This window comes from Anabrus simplex, chromosome 1, assembly GCF_040414725.1.
Source record: "Anabrus simplex isolate iqAnaSimp1 chromosome 1, ASM4041472v1, whole genome shotgun sequence".
NCBI lineage: Eukaryota > Metazoa > Arthropoda > Insecta > Orthoptera > Tettigoniidae > Anabrus > Anabrus simplex.
In genome coordinates this window covers 1,722,874,456-1,722,894,219 of record NC_090265.1, presented here as the reverse complement: position 1 = coordinate 1,722,894,219, position 19,764 = coordinate 1,722,874,456, and the positions used below count along the sequence as shown (strand labels likewise).

The window sequence follows — 19,764 nt, the reverse complement described above, 5'->3', positions numbered from 1 at the left end:
TAATAATAATAATAATAATAATAATAATAATAATAATAATAATTTACCGGGAGTACACCTTCTCCGTCCAAGTGAACTACGCGCCTTTTAGAAGGACATCTGTGGTGTGAATCATTATGTATCTGAAGATACTTGAACCTTTAATCTTTAGATGTCTCTACTATCGGCTCGGGTGGGAGGACGGACAATTATTTTTGTACAGGGAATTTGCTATTATGTAAGTTGGTAAACCTTAAGTGTTTGTAATTTTTTTTAATGTGCTGTGGTTGTCAGCACTACTCCGGCGTCCTTCTTCCTTATGTTATGGACCAATAAAAAAATTTTGTGTATATTTTTGTAGCCAATTAAAATCGGGGAAGTGTACAGGCATTCTGCCAAGACCAACTAAAATTACATCAGACCGTAATCCAGAAAAAACATGGTGGACATCGGTGTGCGATATGAGAGGTTGAGGGAAAGGTTATGCATGTTTATTCCGAGTCACCTAAAGAAAATATCACAAGTCGAACGTCATGAAATGCAAATCACTAACTCAAAATATTAATAATTAAACACCAAAAGTAGCGTTATCGCGTATTGTAAGTCTAAATGAAATTTCAAAGGGGAAAGTAACGAAGGGAGAATTATTGTATCAACGTCAGGTTGAAACAGATACAGAGTGTAAAAATATTTCACTTATGAATCTCCGGTCAGCAAATACGATATATAGATGTCAACAAAGAATATTATTAACCTTACATGAAATACTATGTAACACCACCATTAACCACGTCCCATTATGTAAAACACGCAAACAAATTTCTCCAACAAAATTTCAACCCTCCAAAATCCACCTGTATTGTTGAGTAGGTACAAGCGATATTTACATGATACACCTGACCATCTAAAGCATTCATAATCATACAATTCACCAGAATTGGTGGCATAATTGTATTTTATATAAAAAAGAAAATAGTCCTCATGTTCACTAACGGGAAATGGGGTTAGGTTTAGTTTACGCATGTTCATTGTAAAACGTTGCAATTTAATTACATCATTCTTGCACCACCGTTTAAAATTAATTTAGTCTCTAAATCATAAATCTTGGTCATGATTTTCCGGATCTTTCTGGGACTGATTTAATTTTCTTTGTAGTAAGGTACGTTGGCTGATAAGGCAAATGCTAGGATAGGCATCATTCGTTTTAACTTCGGAAGTTTGCGCGGCACTCGAATTAGATCTTTTTTTTTTTTTTTTTTTGCTAGGGCTTTACGTCGCACCGACACAGATAGGTCTTATGGCGACGATGGGATAGGAAAGACCTACGAGTTGGAAGGAAGCGGCCGTGGCCTTAATTAAGGTACAGCCCCAGCATTTGCCTGGTGTGAAAATGGGAAACCACGGAAAACCATCTTCAGGGCTGCCGATAGTGGGATTCGAACCTACTATCTCCCGGATGCAAGCTCACAGCCGCGCGCCTCTACGCGCACGGCCAACTCGCCCGGTCGAATTAGATCACCACCTTGTATGGGTATATAATGTCTTCCCTAACAATACATTTGATTTCAAAAATGATTAATAAACACAACATTAATAGTCCTATGATTCGGTTCGAAGATTTCCTTACGAATGCTCTTAACCCAATTTTGCCTTAATGCTAGGTCTTTTGGAAACGGGAACACTGAAGCTCTTACTTACATCCAGGCATACAGCACATTAAACTATAAACATATTGCATAGGTAACTAAAAAAAGAATAAAATACTTCCAGAGAAGAACACGAGAATCAACATTAACCTAATCACCACCGATATTGTTGGAATAAATAAGCTCTTTGAGAACAAACAGCTTCTTACAGCACTGAAAGAGGATCTATAACCTTCTTAAGACTATAAATAAATATAATGTACGATTAATAATATTCAAATTTCCGAAAATATTTGGTAACAACACGCCTTACACAAATCAAAACAAACGTATGCTAGCACTCCAGCTGCCGCCATTATGGACAGTTTCGATAGCTCGGTTAAGGTCTGAGATATTGTAGTTGGTCTTGATTCTGCCTGGCTCTAGAGAGTTCGGGAACCTTCCCCCAGAGTTGCTATAAAAGCTGGATATTGTAGTTCATCGCTCCGGTTTAAGTGTGTGTGTAGGGCATAGTAGGGGGTAGGGGCAGCCTTGCCGTCGTCGGACGGCCCGACTGGCAGACATCTTTTATTATGTGATAACTTCATACAGATGACTTAAGGGGAAGGTTTCAAACATCGTTCTTAATGTAAAATTCTAAAGTTTAATATCACCGGACGAGTTGGCCGTGCGCGTAGAGGCGCGCGGTTGTGAGCTTGCATCCGGGAGATAGTAGGTTCGAATCCCACTATCGGCAGCCCTGAAGATGGTTTTCCGTGGTTTCCCATTTTCACACCAGGCAAATGCTGGGGCTGTACCTTAATTAAGGCCACGGCCGCTTCCTTCCAACTCCTAGGCCTTCCCTATCCCATCGTCGCCATAAGACCTGTCTGTGTCGGTGCGACGTAAAGCCCATAGCAAAAAAAAAAGAGTTTAATATCACCTTTTAAATGTAAATTTTCAAGCAAGTCTGTAACTTACGGAATAAAGAGTGTTCACCCTCTATTAATTCCCATCCAACTTAGTATGGGGGTGACTGTGATTTTCTAAAACTCTAAATTCTTCCAAACTATTTTGGGATTTAATATGTCGCCATCTAGTCACCCCCTGTAGTATAGGCCTGTGCCTCTGTAACTTCGGGCCATAGGCCCATGTAGGATTTTAAGTGTATTTTAAAAGGAGATCAAGTGTTTCGACTCCTAGCATTTTGTTTATGACCGACCGTCCTAAACCTTTTCTTTTGTATTTCTAGTCCATTTAGAATGGCAACTCATTGCTCCTGTTAAATTCTCATTATTTATAGACGGGTGTGTAATAGACTGTCGAGCTGAAATGATACTAAACACAGTTTTTGAAGTTTATCTAGTGTAAATTTGGATAAGAAATTGGTGCCTCGAAGAGGCTGGATTGTATTAATGTTTGAAGCTCAAAGTACTAGACGATGTAACTGAGTGGAGCAACTATACTCTTTGAAATAATGAAGGCTACTTTTAGAGCTACCATGCTCATTCATTTGTAAACTATTGTACCTATCGAAAATCTTCTCCATGGTACCTGATTTTTTACTTTAAGTCATTGTTGTTGTCCGAGCAGACGAGCTCATCGTTATTCCATTTAACTCTTATTGCGTTGTTGTTCATTCAGATTATCTATCAAATTTTAAAATCCAAGAAAATAAAAAGGAAAGAACGAAAATTTCAAAATTTAGTGCTTTAACTTATACTTTGATTTTTTCTCTGTCCGTCCATTCACCCCGGCACCTTCTTACACCTCTGTAAACCACGGAAAACCCGTAATAATAATAATAATAATAATAATAATAATAATAATAATAATAATAATAATAATAATAATAATAATAATAATAACTTCAAATGACTATTGCTTTCTTTAATTTAGTTGTATTATAACATTTCATTGCTCGAGAAACTACCGAAATTTTCATTAAAACTCCCAAAAATTTTACGTAGGCTACAATCTACCAATTTTTCATTTGGCAACACTGCTCCCGGCACTGTAAGCCATACAATAATTAAAAAACACTATGATATGGCTCTCGCTGTCCTTTACAACAAGCACGATTCTTCTATACTTGGGCCTATGACAGTTGGAGTCTGACATTTGAAGCACGGTGTGGCTCAGACGGTTGAGGCGCTGGCCTTCTGATCCCAACCTGGTAGGTTCGATCTTGGCTCAGTCCGATGGTATTTGAAGGTGTTCAAATACGTCGGCCTCGTGTTGGTAGTGTTACCGTGTTTGCGTGGAACAGAGAGGTGAAAGAAGGTACTGGCTTGAATCGCTCTATCTACAACAGTCAAAGGATTAATTTAAGACTGAAAAAATTAAAGTTATATTTCTTTTCAGATATTAAATTTTAACAAAACAATTCGCTTGGCGACAGAACAAGATTTCAGGTACAGAGCAAGTTTAATAAGAAGTAAAAAGAAAGAAAAACCAAGAAATGGTTAGTTAGAATATGAACTTCAAGTTCCCAATTTACAAACGTCCCTACATCACTACTGTTGCGTTTAGTTAGATAGGCAAGGAGACGAATTTCCCAATTTCTTTTACAGGATATTTAAAACACACAGTTTTCAAGGGCACCTTTTGCTTCAAAAGTTACAAGTTCCGGCCTTCCAAATACACCATTCAATATTCACACAAATTTACATTACAAGAAAGAGCCTCTATGCTCTATAATTCTGCCCAGGAGACTGCGCTCCAAAACCCTTACAGCCTACTAAAGGCAACCTTTAACTTTTACATTTGTGACCCGACATCTTTGCTCAATACGATTTACACTTTCAGGCCTCTTTAGGCACAACCAACAATTTACCAGACCGTATTAGTTGTCTATTAAGTTTACATGGAAGAAATAATACAGGGGTATCGAGTACCCATTCTACCCGGCCTTTGTGGAAAATAACAGGTTCAATTACTGGCCCAAAACTCAAAAATGTATGGAAGCGGAACATGCGCTCCTTGAAATCAGAGCTTAAACCATACTTGGGTTTGTGGCCCGACGACATAGAGGCTAATCCCAAACTACTGAGGTTGCTAGATGGACAAGTTAGGTTAAAAATTACAATAGTGAAAACAGTTACAAAATCGTAGTCACCTCAAGATTGTCCGACTCGTTGGCTGAATGGTCAGCGTACTGGCCTTCGGTACAGAGGGTCACGGGTTCGATTCCCGGCCGGGTCGGGGATTTTGACCTTCATTGGTTAATTCCAATGGCCCGGGGGCTGGGTGTTTGTGCTGTCCCCAACATCCCTGCAAGTCACACACCACACATAACACTATCCTCCACCACAATAACACGCAGTTACGTACCCATGGCAGATGCCGCCCACCCTCATCGGAGGATCTGCCTAACAAGGGCTGCACTCGGCTAAAATAGCCACACGAAATTATTATTATTATTATTACCTCAAGATTAAACTGAAGGGAAATTCGAGAGGGTAACGCACTCTCTATCCCTGGTTTTTAGTTAAGTGGAATAGACTAGTTGAACTTCTACACGAGAAGAAATAAAAATTTACATTTTCGGAATTTTACAGTTACATTATTAAAGATTGGAAACCTTCCTCTCGAGTTAGCTTGCAGAGATACCTTCAGAGTTAGAAAAATGGTGGCCATTACCTTAGCTGATGTTCTGCTTGCCGATGGATGAGGCCCCCGCCTCCTCTCTTAACATACACACTCAGTAACATGACGATCAATAAGACAAGTTAGCTCGAAAAGGCGTCAGCTTTTATACCCCAGAAGAAAGTTCGAGAAGGCTCTGAACTAAGTCCAGACAAACTCTCTACTTTTTATTAGACAGTCGAAAAGTTACAAGAAGCATGTTATTGGCTGAAAATTAAATACACAAAATTTCTGATTACCCAGACTCCAAAGCTGGCGGGATGAGATAGAAGTGTTGCAAACTTTGAAATCAAAGAATAATTGATTCGGTTTAGAAAACCTATAAATACAAAATTTCTTTAAATTTTTAGTAGTTCCACTTTACACCAGAGTGCATGACATCAGTTTTTAATAGTTCTAGCGTTATTGGACTTTAATAAAGCTTTCGACACTGTTGACAGAGACATACTTATATTCAAATTAAATAGTTTAAATTTCTCTGTGAGTGCACTCCAGTGGATCAGTTCCTATCTCACCGGCCGCCGGCATCGTGTACTTAATAACAATGAATATTCAAATGGGCATACGGTTGACATAGGAATACAACAAGGATCTGTACTGGGCCCCCTATTTTTCTCTTTGTATTTAAATGGCATAGCTTCAGGATTAAACACTGTAAATACCACTTATACGCAGATGACTTACAGGTATATATACACAGCAAACCCGAAAACCTACACTCAGAAACACTTCACCTGAATGAAGACTTGATGACCATAGATTTATGGGCCAAATATCATGGATTAAAGTTAAACCTATCAAAATCTCCGGGCAATAATTATTGGTTACCCTAAATTACTTTGCAAACTCAATCGAACAGCGTTATCAGCGTTATCACAGTTGTCCATAAGTGGTACTCCCATACAGGATAACCAAAATGTAAGAAATCTTGGTATAATATTTGACGAACATCTGTCCTGATCTGCCCAAACTATATCTGTGTGTAGAAAAATATACGGAACGCCACACTGTCTCAGTAAATTCAAATTCACTTTCCCTTTTAAACTAAAGAACTTGTTGAATCACTCGCATTACCTCATTTTGATTATTGCGTTATAGTTTACAACTACCTAGGAGTAGACTCGGGAAGCAAATTACAGTGAGCTCAGAATGCTTGTGTAAGATTTGTCTGTGGACTTCGTTACGCTGACCATGTCACACCGTCTTACACACGGGTCGGGTGGCTTCGACTGCAAGAACGACGCACACTTCATACTCTTTGCTTTTTGCATAATATTCTTAAAACTTCTCAACCAGCCTATCTCCGTGATCGCATCAAGCTCCTCTCCACGGACCATAACAAAAATACCCTATCCTGCAGCACTGTGTTTATCCTTTTCTATACACAGAACAGCAATCCACATGAAATCATTCACCGTTACCGCAGCCCGACAATGAAATATCTTACCAGTGGACGTCAGAAGCATATCCAGCAGCTCAGCTTTTAAACATGCCTGTATCGAAATACTATGTAAACATGCATGAATCATCAAATGATGACCTGAAAACCCCTCCTCCTACCGACTCTTCATAATTATTTCCCTCTTCCTTTCACAGATCTTTTCTTCTTCTTCTTCTTCTTACTAATCCTTCTCTTCACGTCTTAATTGAAGGCGATATTTCGGAGTATTGTAGAGATGTATACATTTTATAAACTTTCTCTTAAGTAGTAGTTATAGTACTCATTATTCATATATTTTAATGTACTCTATGTACGATGTGTATTATTATAGATGATATGATTTTTTTAAGTGTGGTTACTTTTATTAATACTCTTACTGTTATTTTTGTTAATATTATCATATTATGGCCATCAGTAGTTATTATTAAATGTTCTAGGTTAAGACTGGTTAAGTGTAAGAAAGGAAGTACATCCCTAACTTTACCAGAATAAATAAAACATATTATTATTATTATTATTATTATTATTGAGCCATGAATTTGATTTCCCCTCTCAATTTATTCTATGTATTATGTCAATTTTAATGTTTACTGATTGTTTTATGCATAACTATGGTATTTGTCCCCTTGTGTAACGCCTTCGTGCAAAATGAAATGATGTTCCTAAACTATGGCCCTAGGGTAAAGGAGCTTTCCGCCCTAGGAGCGATCTGCCCTATGCTTTCTCCCCTTGTTTCCCTCCCTTACCCCTGCGCGAGTCGCCTTGCGCGATTGCCTCGCTTGCCGAGGTCGCGCGGACTCTCTGTGAGCGGCTGTTCACTTCGTGCCTGGCTCTCTTTCTATCTTGAGCACCGCACGGCTCCGTCGAACCCAGGACCGCTTGGGGTATGGGAGGTAAGCGTTTAACTCTATATTGAATTATGGATGATGGGAGGACATTTCTTTTCTTCTAAGCCCCTTGATGGGCGCTAAGGATTGGTTTAACGCCTTTTAAGGGCCAAGTTGTTTAAAACTTAGCAAGTGTATATTAGCAAGTTCTTTGTGAACCATGCGTTCTGATTCCTGCAGCTCAGAGCATGTTGCCAAAGTTGGTACCTCCTTAACAGGTGTAAGAAATGATGTGGGGCAGAGTATTTGCTCTTTTTAAGAAACATTTGAAACCATTGAATGGTCGCTAGGGATACCTTGCGCTCCCCCTTCTTGGGTCAATTGAAGTGGCGTGTTATTGACGATATACGTAAACAGTTATTTATTGTTTTCGAGTCTACTGCATGTTAAATGGTGAACAGGGCTGGTCCGCTGTGAATTGTATGAAACACGTGTCAATGTAAACCTCGGGGATGTTAGCTTTTGAAACACTTAACTTTTTCCTATTCTCTTCGATGTTTGTAATCTTTGCTTAATAAATTTGTTATTCTGTTTTCCGGGCGGTATCACTGTTTGTCCTTTGGGTAGGTCCCATCCTTATATAGTCCAGATCCTATGAGGGCCGCACCTTCTTATGGTTAACCAGAGATAATTTACGGAACAATTATTATATGGAGAAAAGTCCGAATTTCTTGAAATAGTTGTTGTAAACTTATGTGTTGGATAGTGTTCTTCAAGGTGGCTTCATTCAAATGCACGGTGATGAGGTGTACCTCCCGGTACGGGTAGATTTACTGGAACGTAAAAGAACTCCTACGGGACAAAATTCAGGCACCTCGGCGTCTCCGTAAACCGTCAAAGTAGTTAGTGGGACGTAAAAACAATAACATTATTATTATTATTATCATCATCATCATCATCTCGTCAGTCTCCAACTAAATGCCATTTTGATACCATTTTTCTCTTATGAAATAGAGCGTCGCGAACTTCCTCCGCGTGGAGGTAGTAGTGCTTCATTGAATTCTGCGTACATCATTACTCAGCAAATTACCCGTAGTCAGTTTAGAAGCATCCAGTGTTTCCTTTCTTACCATCTTCAAAGGAAGTGCTATTTACACCATTAACTTAGATATAAATTCTGTGTGGATTGTGGTGCTTATGATACAAAACACTAAGTTATTCTCGCTGCTTGCAGACCTACAGTTGACTATAATTCGCCATTTTGCATTCTTCTCACTACCCATGCACTTTTTTTAGGAATGTTTCACACACATCGACATGCGATACTGAAAAGAACACCTAACTCATTGTCAGGACTTGCCAAGAGAACTTCTGCCCTCCTCATCCATTAGCGAGCGCAACTCGAACTTCGCTGACAAACTTGTCTATTTCGGTCGTGACAGTCCTGTCGATTTTCATGAAGCACGGCTACCAATCATGCTGGAAAAAATTTCGGCGATTTTGACGGAAATATGTCTTAGAGCCGAGTGCGATCTGAAAATTTGTGTTACGAAACAGCGTCATGTAACAAAATGTGTGACGGAAGTGAAACCTAGCAACCGTGAAGGCTGTGTTGTAAGCTATGGAGGATGGATGGCCAGACATGACTAACGTGTTGGGAGAGTTGGTTGATGTGGTATTAAGGATTTTAGAAAAGTTGTTGCCTTGAAAATTAATTTTTTGAAGCAAAGTGGAAATTTGACCATAAAGGGGGCTTTTTATATCTATTACTTCGTTGAGCTTTTTGTCTTTATTGAAGTGTTGGTCTAGAAAGATGTATAGGTTCTCAAATTCAGTCATAAGTCTGCCTTTCTCAACTGTTCTAGGATTTTAAAATCTTGTTCTACTGTACTGAAGTGGTGGCCAGTGTCCCTCATGTGGGTACTCATTGCTGAAAATTTATTCTGTTTTTGTTCGTAGTAGTGTTCTAGCTTCCAAACTCTATATTTAGAACACTTTTGTACTTTTGAAGATTATATTTTCGGCTGAAGATGCCCCTAAATTAGGGGCGAAACATGTCCGGAGAAAGTGTTATTATGTTTACGTAACCACTTATAAGTGGATGTAGAGTATTGAACAGGTGGTTTAATAAATATCTTCATTGTTTTTTAACTATAAGTGGTATGTCCCGAGCTGTCAGCGGAGAGATGGCGTGGAATGACATTAGCAGACGAATAAGTTTGAGTGGCGTCTTTAAAAGTAGGAAAGATCACAATATGAAGATAAAGTTGGAATTCAAGAGGACGAATCCTGGCAAATATTCATTTATAGGAAGGGGAGTTAGGGATTGGAATAACTTACCAAGGGAGATGTTCAATAAATTTCCAATTTCTTTGAAATCATTTAAGAAAAGGCTAGGAAAACAACAGATAGGGAATCTGCTGTCCATCTCACAACATTTTCGAGGTCACATTGCAGTTGCTCACAATCTTGTAACTTATTTATCACTCTATAGAGAATAACATCATCCGCAAAAAGCCTTACCTCCGATTCCATTCCATTACTCATATCATTTATATATATAAGAAAACATAAAGGTCCGATAACACTGCCCTGAGGAATTCCCCTCTCAACTATTACAGGGTCAGACAAAGCTTCACCTACTCTAACTCTCTGAGATCTATTTTCTAGAAATATAGCAACCCATTCAGTCACTCTTTTGTCTAGTCCAATTGCACTCATTTTTGCCAGTAGTCTCCCATGATCCACCCTATCAAATGCTTTAGACAGGTCAATCGCGATACAGTCCATTTGACCTCCAGAATCCAATATATCTGCTATATTTTGCTGGAATCCTACAAGTTGAGCTTCAGTGGAATAACCTTTCCTAAAACCGAATTGCCTTCTATCGAACCAGTTATTAATTTCACACACATGTCTAATATAATCAGAAAGAATGCCTTCCCAAAGCTTACATACAATGCATGTCAAACTTACTGGCCTGTAATTTTCAGCTTTATGTTTATCACCCTTTCCTGTATGCACAGGGGCTACTATAGCAACTCTCCATTCATCTGGTATAGCTCCTCCAACCAAACAATAATCAAATAAGTACTTCAGATATGGTACTATATCCCAACCCATTGTCTTTAGTATATCCCCAGAAATCTGATCAATTCCAGCCGCTTTTCTAGTTTTCAACTTTTGTATCTTATTGTAAATGTCATTGTTATCATATGTAAATTTTATTACTTCTTTGGCCTTAGTCTCCTCCTCTATCTCGACATTATCCTTGTAACCAACAATCTTTACATACTGCTGACTGAATACTTCTGCCTTTTGAAGATCCTCACATACACACTCCCCTTGTTCATTAATTATTCCTGGAATGTCCTTCTTGGAACCTGTTTCTGCCTTAAAATACCTATACATACCCTTCCATTTTTCACTAAAATTTGTATGACTACCAATTATGCTTGCCATCATGTTATCCTTAGCTGCCTTCTTTGCTAGATTCAATTTTCTAGTAAGTTCCTTCAATTTCTCCTTACTTCCACAGCCATTTCTAACTCTATTTCTTTCCAGTCTGCACCTCCTTCTTAGTCTCTTTATTTCTCTATTATAATAAGGTGGGTCTTTACCATTCCTTACCACCCTTAAAGGTACAAACCTGTTTTCGCATTCCTCAACAATTTCTTTAAACCCATCCCAGAGTCTGTTTACATTTTTATTTACCGTTTTCCACCGATCCTAGTGACTTTTTAGAAACTGCCTCATGCCTGCTTTATCAGCCATATGGTACTGCCTAACAGTCCTACTTTTAAGACCTTCTTTTCTATCACATTTATTTTTAACTACCACAAAAACAGCTTCATGATCACTAATACCATCTATTACTTCAGTTTCCCTATAGAGCTCATCTGGTTTTATCAGCACGACATCCAGGATATTTTTCCCTCTGGTTGGTTCCATCACTTTCTGAATCAGCTGTCCTTCCCATATTAACTTATTTGCCATTTGTTGGTCATGCTACCTGTCGTTCGCATTTCCTTCCCAATTTACATCTGGCAAATTCAGATCTCCCGCTACAATCACATTTCTTTCCATGTCGTTTCCCACATAGCTGACTATCCTATCAAATAATTCTGAATCCGCGTCATTGCTACCCTTTCCCGATCTGTACACTCCAAATATATCAAGTTGCCTATTATCTTTAGAAATGAGCCTTACACCTAGAATTTCATGTGTCTCATCTTTAACTTTTTCGTAGCTTACAAATTCTTCTTTCACCAGAATGAACACTCCCCCTCCCACCATTCCTATCCTATCTCTACGATACACACTCCAGTGCCGTGAGAAAATTTCTGCATCCATTATATCATTTCTCAACCATGATTCAACTCCTATTACAATATCTGGTAAATATATATCTATTAAATTACTTAATTCTATTCCTTTCTTTACAATACTTCTACAGTTCAACACTAACAATTTCATGTCATCACTACTTGATTTCCAGTTCCCTGTTCCCTTATCACCGCTCCCTAGGCCATCCCGTTTCCCTGAATGTACCTCCTTATTACCCTTCCAAACAAATTTGCTAACTTATACGTACCACTGCGGTTTAAATGAAGGCCATCCGAGCACAGATCGCTATCTCCTACCCACCCATTAGGATCTAGAAATTTCACTCCCAGTTTCCCACATACCCACTCCATAGTCTCATTTAAATCCCCAATCACCCTCCAGTCAGTATCCCTCCTACACAGTATTCCACTAATAAGAATCTCCGCTTTCTTAAACTTCACCCGTGCTGCATTTACCAGATCCCACACATCTCCAACTATGTTGGTACTTATATCAGCTTGCCTTACGTTGTTGGTACCAACGTGAAACACTACCACCTTCTCCTTCCCCTCCTCCCTCTCTTCTACTTTCCTCAACATCTGCCTCAACCTAATTCCTGGATAACATTCTACCCTGGTTCCCTTTCCTCCACACACTTTCCCCACGTGTCTAACGATGGAATCCCCCATGACCAGAGCCTCAAACCTACCCACCTCATTTGATCCCCTCCCCTCCTGGCCAGCCTTATCTTTCTTGATAGCTGCAGAAGCTACTTCCTCCTCCTTTTTCTCCTTCCCATGACCCCGTTCCACCTGTCTTTTCCTATCCTCTACTCTACATTTCCCTTTCCTACCTTTTCCCTTCCTCCTACTTCCACGGATCTCAGTTCCCTGTCCCCCATCTTCCCTCTGTTGTTCTACCTGGAGTGACTCGTACCGATTTCGCACAGACACCTGTCCTGAATTCTGATCCTGAATAGAGCCCTTAGCCTGCAATCTCCTTCCCCTTAGAACATTAGACCACCTGTCTTCTACAACTCCTCCCTTTCCTTCCCCTCCCTCTTGTACACCTACTGTAACCTGTACATTGTTTGAGGGAGTCCTATCTTCCTTCCTGTCTTCTGTGAGAATCCTAATTATCTCGCTCAAACTTTCCAACTCCCTCATACCCCTCAATGTCTCACCACACCCACAATAAGTACACCCGCGCTCCTTAGCCATTCTTTACGGGGAAAAAAATTTAAATTAAAAAACTTATTTGCAAAAAAAATGAACTGAGGGATATATTGTCTGGGATAGTACACAACAATAAGGTAATTAATATACGACTACACTACAATACTACTTAGTCGTGCTCTATTTTTTTTATCCTACAACCCCTAACAGGATAACAACTGCTGTTAATTACTGAATATCGAAAGTAATACACAAGAACTACACAATTCCAAACTGCAATCAAGAGTTTCTACGGATACCTCTACTACACCAGTACTACATAAATATTTTACAATAATAAAATAAGCACACTAAATTCTAATAGGATATTACTCGTATACTACTGTACAGTACACTACAGTAATTTTTAAACTACTTTCAGACGTATCCTAATTACGATACCGGTACCGTACCGTATGTCACTACTAAGCACAACAGAAATGAAATTTGCAAGAACTACTGTATTCAAAGATTACCAACGAAGCTAAATGCTTAGACAAATTATTATTAGTATTACGGTCTAATAGATACACACGAAAAATAACACACGAATATAGCAGGCAAGATACGACACTATCTAAATGTACTGTATCTATACTACAATGTATCTACACTACACTACCACTGCGTTTGGTTAAATGCGTAAGTATCAAAAGGATTGCCGTACACGAAGAAAAACACGAATATAACTGGCAAGATACTATCTAATATATTATACCTTATCTTCACTACAATTCTACTGAAATGTGGTTATGTGATTATTACAGCTGGTGGATTACTATTATTTTCCCTACTCCACGGGAGGGAGAAAAAGAAAGTGTCCTTAATTAGGCCTACTGAAAAATACGAAGTTGTCTACAATAATTTCTCAAATATTTCTATCAAAACTACTACTACTCCAGGGACTTGAAATGCAATTACTGGGATATATGAACTTTATTATTATTAGCTAACCGCTCATGAATAATGAAAGATCGAGGGAGCGAAATATAAATTACGGATACTAACTACCTACTCAGAAGTACAAATGAATGGAATACAAAGTCAGCTGATTTTTATTTATATTTGCTTGACTACACTACACCCATTGTTCACGACTGTAGCCAACAATGCAATATTTGAATATGAGGAGCGACAATAATCAATAACAATACGACTGTTAACTATTACCGTGTAATCTCTTTAACTTCTTTTTAAATGGAAGTTTACAGGCGTATCGTGTTTTTTAATGTAGTAAATTTTTACCTTCGCGATAGTTTGAACGTATATCTATACGAAATACCGGAGAAGTTGCTGCAGAAGTTACGGTACTATTCCTTATGATACTCTGCCTTTGTAAGTACAACCAACGAACCTACAGATATTTACAAATATTTTTGAAGTTAATATTATTACCTAAAGTATTTCCTAAACCTAAATTCGAAACAAGGTAGCTAGCCTACTTAACTTAGAAAACGTAATTTATTGAAGACCAACTGAATTACTTGTTACAAAATTTAAATAAATATCACTACTCCCAATTTTTACCAACAAGTACTAAACACCACTATATAAACAGCACTAAATGAATCAGATATACACAAAATTAAGCTATTTCAATAGGTTTTCACTACTTTATCACTACACTAATGCAAGAGCTCTCTCAACAGCCAACCGTTCTCAAGCGCATTCAACAATGGATAATTTACTATTTCACTACACTGTAAGAAACTAACAGACAATATTAAAGAGTCTGCCAGATTGACGAATGCACTCGGCAAGCAGGTGAATCATACTTCATTGTCCACGACCTTGGCAAAAAATATACCCATGTTACCATTTCTCATAGCATTTGCAAAGTCTCCACTACTTGCTGTGGCGGTATACAAATCGGTTAGCCGCCACGAACGACATTTTGTGCGTATTTCCGATAGTAATTTTCTTAATAATTAAAAATTTGCACAAATTGTTTTTTTAATAATTCCTATAATTCCTAGTTTGAGCCGGCTAAAATGGAATAAAATTGTAATGTTTCTTCTACAAAGTGGGGGGCGACTGCCTCCCCCCCTCGTCCCCCTTAATCGCCGCTACTCCTTATGATGCCCCTAAAAGTACAGTATCTGAAGAGAACTTCAAATTACCTAACCACAATTTCAAAATCTTGAAGTCACGATTAGAACAACACTTAACACAACATAATTCTTGTCACTGAAGTTAGAACTTTGAAAGTATTGAGTTCGACTTAGAACCGTAAGATTTTCAAATAAATAAAAAGTCTTGTCATAAATGAAATGTAATATATCTAAAGGTCAAACTACATATAGAGTTTCTCTGTAAATATGACAGTCCCAATTAGAGCGACGCTGTAACATAACATAATTATTTAACTCAAGATGGAAAGTCCTAAGTTCTACTTAGAGTAGGAAGATTCACAATTTAAATAAAAGGTCTTGTCACAATTGATCAGGAGTACAATGGATGAAACATGTATAAAATTCCTTTATAAACATTAAAATTATTCTTGAAAAACAAACCGTTTGTCTCACTTTTTCCAATGTTGTCTTGAATTTTCAGGCAGTCACTACAGCATTTTTCTTTGCAATCTTGACATTGTTATAAATACAATGCATTTTTTTAGCAAAACTGTTTGTGAATACTTTTCCGTTTCACTCTGAGGGCTGATGCCTCATAGGAACTGGAACTGGTCGCCACAGTGTGTACTGGAGTCCCAAGATTCCATTACTACCATTTTCATAAACTTTGGCGGATGATAGCGAAATGCCATGTTTCGCACCACTTACTTTGGTCTCTGACTTGTTAATACGATTAAGTTTCATGACAGTTGTCATCGGCAAGTCCAGAATTCTCAGTTATCCTACATATTTTCTTATACTTTGATGTCATTTGTGGATAACAAAATAGTGCCTGTCATAAAAATTCATTCTGGAGAGAGTGTCACTGTTCTTATAAATAATAACTTTCAAGTAAAGTGTACCTGGTTCTGGTTGCAGAACATTTCCCAGACCGGGGAGGTGGAGATCACCGATGAGGTGGAAGCTCTTACCAAGGAGATGCAGCGCCTCAAGAGCATGGGAGTGAACATTCTGATTGCCCTGGGGCATTCTGGCTATGACGTCGACCTCCGCATTGCTCGTGAAGTCCCAGATGTGGATGTGGTCATTGGAGGACACACAAACACCTTCCTCTACAGCGGTAAGAAACAGTCTTGGCTCACTCAAGAATGCTTGTATTCCAAGTCCTTAGTTACATGTCACCTGACATCACAGGCAATTCATCATAAGCAAAATGAGCCTTCTTTTCATGAGATAGATCCACAGAATTTCATACAACTTCACCCTGGTAGGCATATTTCCTTTCCCACCCCCAATCTACCCCGAGGTTACACAAGATCAGTTAATACCTGAGTTTGTTCAAGGTATAAAACAACATGGTCATCTGCCATCCTTTTCATTGTCTGTCGCCCACCATCTTCTACATCCTCTTTCTTTCCTTCCAGGGGCCGATGACCTCGATGTTAGGCCCCTTTAAACAACAAGCATCATCATCATCTTTCCTTCCATCATCGAGCAAAAAGCATCCTCCTTCCTGCATCTGTTGGACACAGTTTCTCTGTTCACTAACTTCCTCCGACACATCCTCTTTACCCAGGGAGTAAAGAATACAGGTAGCGGCCCGCAACACGACGCTCTATGGCTATCGCTTGAAGCCAACGGCCACGCCCCCAATGGTTACCAGAACATGGCAATTCTTATGTTGTGGATATATACAAACTAAGACATTTTCTCGGGATTAGGGAAACTTCGAATCGCTCAATGAAGTACAGTCATTTTCAAAATGTCCGGCTCCATGGCTAAATGGTTAGCGTGCTGGCCTTTGGCCACAGGGGTCCCGGGTTCGATTCCCGGCAGGGCCGGGAATTTTAACCATAATTGGTTAATTCCGCTGGCCCAGGGGCTGGGTGTATGTGTCGTCTTCATCATCATTTCATCCTCATCATGACGCGCAGGTCACCTACGGGTGTCAAATCAAAAGACCTGCATCTCGCGAGCCGAACTTGTCCTTGGACACTCCCGGCACTAAAAGCCATACGCCATTTCATTTCATTTCATTTTCAAAATAACACTGTGATTAACTGTAACAAAATTTTCTGGGAAACAGACCTATTAATGCTTTTTTACTGAACTCTAAGGAAGCGTTTCTCATGACCCGCAGCCTTAAATCTACTCTCTTGGTAGTTGACTATCGGTACTATAAACCGAGTATATTAAAAACAGTAGATGCAAATCTTCACCAGATATCAGTAAAGATAAGGAGTAGGCTATTAATAATGCCATACCGCAGTCTGAATGCTTTAGGGGAATGCCCAATAAATCACCAAACTGGGCTTAGCAACATTTGTTACTACATATTTTGGAGTGATGGTGGTGGTAATAATTGTTTTAATAGGAAGTAAAACCATCAAGTGAACAATCCTCTGACATAAGTGGAAACAATTCAGGACTCAGCTAAGGGCCCCTTGGATGCCAACCCACACTCCGAAGTTAAGAGCTGCTTAGGCGCTTAATTGCTTTTTTCGACATGTGGTGGTGATTTTTGTTTTAAGAGGGAGTACAACTAGCCAACCATCCTCTATTAACACTAATCAGAGAGAAATGAAGATATCGGCCAAAGAAAGACAAGGGCCATGAAGGGCAAGAAAATGAAAAACTTCCTAGCCCTCAAATCCTCTTATAGCCTCGGGGTCGGAGAAGAACAAGAATTGACCATTGGAGGTCGGACATGATAGATTAAAATTAGCCTGGCAAAAGTAAATGGAAGGAATGCCAGGACTCAGCTAAGGGCCCCATGGTTGCCAACCCATGCTCCCAAACTGAGAGCTCCTGGAGCCCCTTTCAGTCGCCTCTTATGAAAAGCAGGGGATACCGTGGGTATTGTCCTACTACCCCCACCTCCCCAGGGACTTTTACGACAGGCAGGGGATACCATGGGCCTTATTCTATCGTTCAGGAAGTACAACTGGGCAATCATCCTCTATTAACACTAATTAGGAGGAAAAATGGAAAAGAACCGACACTTCGAAAAATGAAGGTATCAACCAAAGGAAGACAAGGGTCACGAAGGGCGTGAAAATGAAAAACTCTCCAGCCCTCAAGTGCTCTAATTCTGTTGGTAAGAGGGGAATGCTTCAAAAAATAGTAGGTACTGCATTCTCCTTCAAAGCAACTTTCTTTATGGACCGATCAAATAATTCCGGTTTGAAATGTGCTGAACATTTTCTGGTGTAAGGGAAAGGTATCCAATTTTCCCTTCTAATGGCCTTAATACACTCTGCTCTCCTTTCTTCATGAACAGGAAACCTCAGGAAAAATTGACGATAAACAGCAAATCTGACCAAAAAATTCTTACAAAATGTGGACGGCGCTTCTGAGACTCCGAAATACAATGGAGGTAATATAATGTACTGTACTACTGTCCATATTACAAACCATACTTAGAATTTTACCTGTGAAATGTTATTCCAGGAATATTTTTGGATTTCCGATTCTTGCAACCGTATGTACAACACGACATTTGTAAGAGCTACAACATCAAGTAAATATTAGTATCTCTTTTACATTTTAGCATGTCTTACAGTGTTTGTATCTGAAAATTCCCACAATTAAATTTTCATACACCGTATTCACTTCAATGAGCAGTGACAGATTTGACTATCAAAAAAAGAATATGCGTTCTCGCACCTATTTACGACCACGCCCCCTATGTAGACCATTGTCATTGGGCTTCATTCTCAGAGCTCCAAGGCATCTCCCTGTATTCTTTACTCCAAGTCTTTACCCAAGGTTTTCTTGCCAATATTCTCATCTACGAGACAACATTTCATAAAGAAGAAGAGACTTCAAATAATGCCAGTCTATTCCTGAGGCCCCGGGTTTCCGCTGCATACAACGAACAGAACACTTCAGTACTCTCTTTCCAGACCCATGTCTGAGCATCCATATTTACCTTCTGTTCCAGGCCTCTTTGGTCATGGCAATACGAGTAATTAGCTCCCTCCTCTATTGTCTATTCCAAGATATCTGAAGGCTGACACTTGCTTGATGTCTTCTTGCCTTATTCACTTTGGCACTATCACTGTACTCTGTGTTATTCCTACTAATTCTCTTTCCATGTTGCTCATAAGCTACATTCAGGCCTGCCAGCATTCTCTTTATTGCTTATTTGCTTCCTACCACAAGTCATCTGCAAATCAAATGCACTGTAGCCTGCTGTCATCGACATGTGCTTCTCTCCTTCCTTTTAGGCATTTCTCATTGTTATTTACTAGCAAATGTGCCCGTGTTTCACTATGGTTTTTTACATTGTATACGCTATGGTTTTTTACATCGTATACGGATTTCTAAATAAATTACTTTACACACCGTAATTGAGATTTCATTAAATTTTTTAAAGTGCAGACCTCCACTTTGAGATTTGATACTCCTACACGGTACATGATATTAACAATCGCTTTGCGCTATTAGACGCCTCTTTTATCCTTCTACATGTTTGGTTCTAAAACATTTTCTCATATCCCCCATTTAGGGGGTAAATTGAGCTCAAAACTTTGATTAGGGTGAAATTTGGGAACATTTTTAACGCTTTACATTATTTTTTGCATGCTTATGTATAAGCCAGAATCATGAAACTTGGTCCACATATGGCCT

General features: G+C 39.0%; 1 protein-coding gene across 1 annotated transcript in view; it reads left to right on the top strand.

Moving 5' to 3' along the window:
- LOC136858718 (protein 5NUC) overlaps positions 1-19,764 on the top strand; it is a 178,457-nt gene that overhangs the window by 103,928 nt on the left and 54,765 nt on the right. The window contains exon 3 of the mRNA XM_067138460.2: positions 16,051-16,252. Within this exon, the coding sequence (XP_066994561.2) occupies positions 16,051-16,252 (202 nt within the window). The remainder of the gene's footprint in view (positions 1-16,050; positions 16,253-19,764) is intronic.